Source organism: Dipodomys ordii, unplaced genomic scaffold, assembly GCF_000151885.1.
Source record: "Dipodomys ordii isolate 6190 unplaced genomic scaffold, Dord_2.0 Scaffold5, whole genome shotgun sequence".
Taxonomy (NCBI): domain Eukaryota; kingdom Metazoa; phylum Chordata; class Mammalia; order Rodentia; family Heteromyidae; genus Dipodomys; species Dipodomys ordii.
The window spans coordinates 37,492,397-37,497,845 of record NW_012267221.1 but is presented as its reverse complement, the minus strand read 5'-3'; the positions used below and the strand labels follow the sequence as shown (position 1 = coordinate 37,497,845).

The 5,449-nt window shown below is 37.5% G+C and overlaps 1 protein-coding gene across 3 annotated transcripts in view; it reads right to left on the bottom strand.

Moving 5' to 3' along the window:
• Window positions 1-5,449, bottom strand: part of Myo1b (myosin IB) — a 149,202-nt gene that overhangs the window by 117,451 nt on the left and 26,302 nt on the right. For all 3 annotated transcript variants that reach the window (XM_013029657.1, XM_013029665.1, XM_013029672.1), the window contains exon 2: window positions 4,930-5,045. In XM_013029657.1, the coding sequence (XP_012885111.1) occupies window positions 4,930-5,045 (116 nt within the window). The remainder of the gene's footprint in view (window positions 1-4,929; window positions 5,046-5,449) is intronic.

Here is a 5,449-nt window from a genome sequence, read left to right as displayed (position 1 = left end):
CACACACACACACACACACACACACACACACACACACACACACACACACACACACACACACACACACACACACACACACGTCTGGAATATGGTAAGTTTTCCTTAAATATTTGCCCAGTAAATAAATAACTTCTCTAAAGCATTAAATAAAAAGTGTGGTAGATGGAAAAAGGAAAAACTCTTTTCAGCAACTAGTGTTCAGGAGGTACTAGATCAATTAAAAGTCCAACTATTCTAACAGTAAAATGAAAGAGCTAATGCTCTTTAGCCTCAGCTCCATTAACACACAGCCCTGAGAAAGCACTTTCACATCTAGTTACAAAGGCAATCTCTATAAGAATTTAGGCTGTTGTTATCATACGCATTCTTAACATAAACACAATCTTGTTCACAGAGCTCCAACTGTGCTATAGAGGAAAATATTGACTATAGAAAAGGTGGAATGCTTAGGTCATCTTCCTTGGACCATTCACCTGATTCTCTGTACACTCACCTGTACCATTACTATATTTTTAGAATCAGACATGTTCTTTATAATATGTATCTAGCTTGCTCTAAAGTTAGTAAAATGATAACAGGATTAACAAAGACTCGGAACTTAACAACCACTCTAGCAACATCACTCTATAGGTTATATTTGGTCCTGAAAAGCCAACGTGGCACAAACTCAGTGGTCAAAAGTTTCAGAGGAGTCATCTCTAGACAACTGACAGTCCCATCCAAAATCCTCCCATGTGAACTTTTTCTAATTTTTAAAGTTTAGTAGTAAGGCTTTGGTAGACAAACGATGGTTGTCAACCATGGTTGACAAACAAGATTAACAGTAGACAGATGGTACAAGGCAAGAAATGTATGAAAGACATGAATAGCTTATTCTACAAAAAGATTAGAATAGTTAAAGCTTCAGACAGTCTTGACTACTACTAGGTCTGGGAAATTGAAAGTTTTGTCAGACAGTAATGAAGGTTGCTGAAAAGGAGAGTAACATAATGACCGCAGATAGATCCATCTGTTGGTGATGAACTCTCAACTGCTGTAAGGGCAAAAGGCAAACCACCAAAAGGACAGTGGATTTGGCAACCAAGATACATATAAGTACATGTCTCAATGCTCCAAATGAATGGGAAGAGACTAGAAAAACCAACTATTTCTCTCTACTTATCTTTCTCATGTTTTCCCATATACAAGGTTGGATGGTATGGGCAATTCTCAGCAAATCCAGCTACTGAGTGGGGTGTCTAAAAATGTACTAAGCCCCTCTTAGGATTTTTTTAATCCTTATCTTCTAAAGAATTTGAAAATTATGATAGAAAGAAATCATTCTATTTTTATTTTACTCATTTATACATTTTTGTTATCTCAAAGTCACATGTTTACATAGATACAAATACTTTGCAATTGCCTGAAATTCGAAGAAAGTATACTAGGAAAGTATGTTACAAGGAAAATACCTGGATGTTTTTGCAGACTGACAGTGAACAACTGTTCAAGTTAAATTCCAAATGTAATTTGGGATAATTGGCAAAGTTTTTAATGTATTTCATCTGAGCAACTGCTTAAATTGTTTTTTGCTGAAACTGAAACCAAATTCTTGATATGGTTACAGTTAAAGTATATAAGAAAATCTAAAGTCATCCTAACCTCTTACATCACAAAAATCCTAGCTAAGAATGCCTGGGCAAGTTATATAGTAGGAAACCAGACTAGCCTTGACCATGCTTCAAGATACATTCACAGAGAAGAATGCAGAAAGATACATTAAAGGAAGTAGAACATGTCCCACTATGGTTGAGTGGTGAGAAAGAATCCAAAACCATATTGGGAATAAGGAAGGCTCTGGTGGCTCACATGTGTTAATGCTAGATGAGCATCAAGATTCAAAGCCAGTCTAGGACACTAAGTCTTTGAGACTCTTATCTCCAACTAATTACATAAAGGAAGGAAAAAAATAGCCAGAAATGGAACTGTGGCTCAAGTGGTAGAGGGCTAGCCTTGAGCAAAAATGCTATGAAACAGCATCCAGATCCAGAGTTCAAGCCCCAGTTCAAGCTCCACTATACAGCCTGGACTAGTCTCAAATTGTAGAGCCTCCTTCCCTACCCTTCAAGTGCTAGGATTACAGGTGTAACTAACTCTCAGGGTATTCAAAATGAATCTTCTGTAAGTAACTCGTTCAGAATTACATAGTAAGTGGGAGAGCTACAACTCAAACCCAAGTCCAATTCAATATATATTTTACTGACTCTTTCCATATTCCAGGGACTATTAATATCAAGCAAAGAAAACCTGATGTGACAGGTGAGGTTAACAGTAATCAAATAATCCCTTAAGCAAAGGCAAATTTTAACAGTGGCAATATCGTCAGCCTAGCCTTGGCAGAGGGGCAGAGAAAGAAGGTTTTTCCCTGAGAAGGTCAAATGCAGTCTGATATCTGAATAAGGAGGGAAAAGCATGGCAGGCAGAAGATCTAGAACACACAGACATGTGATGGCCCAAGTCTAGGGAGGGTGAGGACTGAAAGGGGAAAGAGAAATGGGAAGAATGTGAACTGAGACTGGCTAATTCATATGCACTAGGAAAAAGTCTACCCTGAATATCACTGCATGGCTTGTAGACCATTATAAAGTATTTTTTCTCTATCTTCAGCACGGTAGGAATTTGGTTTTCTTTGGTAGTGACTTGTCTTTAGGAGTGAGGAGGTGATTGGGATAGCAGAGCCATCCTGCCTCTTACAGAAATCTTTCAGGGGCAGAGATAAAAATGCATATTCCAAAGCATGAACTTCTATATTCTTGAGCAAATACCTATATCACATATCTAAACACCTCAAAATAAGGACTTCAGCTGCAAATGGAAGTATGGCTTGTGGCATGGACAATGAAGGTAAACTAAGACATGTTATCCTGAAGTGCATGGGTACAGGAACACAGGCAACATGAGGGTAGTAGATATGGAAATTCACAGGAAATGGCCCTATCATGAACAAACAATATGGAAACCACTTCCAGATGAGAGGGAGGCAGACACAGACCAGAATCCACTTCTACGGAAGGTGTGTGAGTGGCTTTGGATTAACTGCATGGTTGGTCTTTCTGTGCTGAGTTCCCATCTGTGACAGCATCTATTTCACATGACATAAGTTATCATGCATGTAAAGTCGTTAGGGTCATGCCAGCTTACAAAAAAATAACAAATACTAGCTCTTAATAATCATATCATTGTTAGGGTAGTAGTAATTTGCAATAAAATCTTAAAAAGAAAGGAAACAAATCTCTAAACATACTTCTAAGACAACATGTTCTCATACTCAAATGTGCATAGAATCATCTTGGTTGTAAAAAAAATATACAGGCTCCTAATTTGCCCAGCAAACCCAATTTTTTTCCTAAGTGCCTGGGCTCTTTTGACTGCTACTCCAAGTGCCATGCTTTGAGAAACACAGGTTCAAGCCATAATTTTTTTTTCTTTCTTTGGCCTGTTCTGGGGCTTGAATTCAGGGCCTGGACATTATCCCTGAGCTTATTTACTTAAGGCTAGCACTCTACCACTTCAAGTCACAGCACCACTTGTGGTTTTCTGGTGGTTAATTGGGGATAAATGCCCTTGCTGGCTTTGAACTGGGATCCTCATATCTCGGCCTCCTGAGTAGCTAGGATTACAGATGTGAGTCACCAGTGTCCAGAACACTTAACCTTTCTTAATGCACTTACACATACATAAGTCCTAGCCCAGACTTCAGAAGCAGTTTACAAATATTTTATCTATTCAACAGTTATCTCCTGAAAGCATTACATTTTGTCTGCAAGTCACCGTGGATCACTTAAGGCAACTGATAAGAACCTGAATTCTGGTAAAATCACTCATATGCCCACAGCAGAGAAGCAGGAAATATTTCTGCCTAAGTAACAAGAGAAGAAGCCTGAAGCTTGTAAGTCATTACACAACTTGGTCCAACTTAATGCCTTTCTCTTTCTTTTTCTTTTAACAATGGAAATGAGAATATAACACAACAGATTCCTCATAGTATCAGTAAATGAAATGGAACTTGAAAAGAAGTTTAAGGTATTATTAAGATGATTTCTAGATAGTCTCCTAGCATTTTTTTCAGACTTTTTTGTTTTGCTGCTAAGACTTGTACTAAGACTTGAATTCACAACTTTCTTCTCTCCCTCAGTTTTCTTGATCACAACTGTCCCTTTTACCACATAAGCTACTCCTCTAATCTCCCCAGCACCCAAAGGAAATGTGAAGAATTAAAATTCTAGTAATCCAGTTCTGCCACTGATCCAACAAAGATAAGAAAACTTTCCCAGGATCACCTTTATCAGACTACAAGAGAAAATTCTAGTGGCACAAACTGAGAGAATTATTTCAGCATCTACTAAGCAGGTCACTTTAAGAATTTAGCTCCAGAGAGCAGACAAGCTTTGTAAATGGACTGTTTACAACTAATAAGATACCTTCTTCAGAAAAATCAAATGAGTGTATAACTTCATGAAAAGTAAAGCAAAGGCCTATCACATCAAACAAGTAAACAATATGCTTGGAGATTATAAAACCCAGTTTGGCCTTTTACCCAAACATCATCATATCACCCAACATTTGGGATTTTTCTCGGTCCTAAAAGACTATGAAAATGTTGTGAGAGCTCTTAATAATATAAAACGATGCACATTCCTGTTTTATACGCAAAACTAATTAGCAGCAGCTGCTACTTACACAGAATTTTTTTAACAGAAAGTATTTTATAAAGTCAAGAATTCTGCCTTAAAAAAAATTGAAAACATTAACTATAACTTCTGCATTCCCTTAAGTGATTGGGGAAAGCAAAAAAAAAAAAAAATACAGTAACAAAATCATTTTTAAAGGCGACAGCTACACACATCTGTCAATGATTCAACGGGGGTAGAAGAGAAACTTAGTACTTACATGTGTGGGCTCAGTTCATAAAAATTCCTGTTCCTGTAATCTTCTACTTTCTCTGGAGAGTAAATGGGCAATGACCGGTAGGGGTTAACAGATATGACCACACTTCCAATGTATGTCTGTTAAAAAAAAAAAGAGGGTAAAATGTAAAAATGACTATACGTGATGTATTTTGACATCTTAAAGTTTAACACAACATGGCTTCAGCTTTTTAAATCACTAGCTCTTTAATGCTTCACCATCAATGTTATACTTTTCAAGATCACTCAGTATCTCTAAAGACAGGTGAGTCATTAATTCTTGTTCATTTTACCTTTAAACATCTAAAATACTTTTCAAAATAAATCTTCAGGCCACGCATTGATGGCTCATGCCTATAATACTAGCTACTCAAGAGGTTGAGATTTGAGGATCATGGTTTGCAGACAACCCAGGTAGGAAAGTCCTTGAGATTCTTATCTCCAATTAACTACAAAAGGAGTGAAGGAAGGAAGGAAGGAAGGGAGGGAGGGAGGGAGGGAGG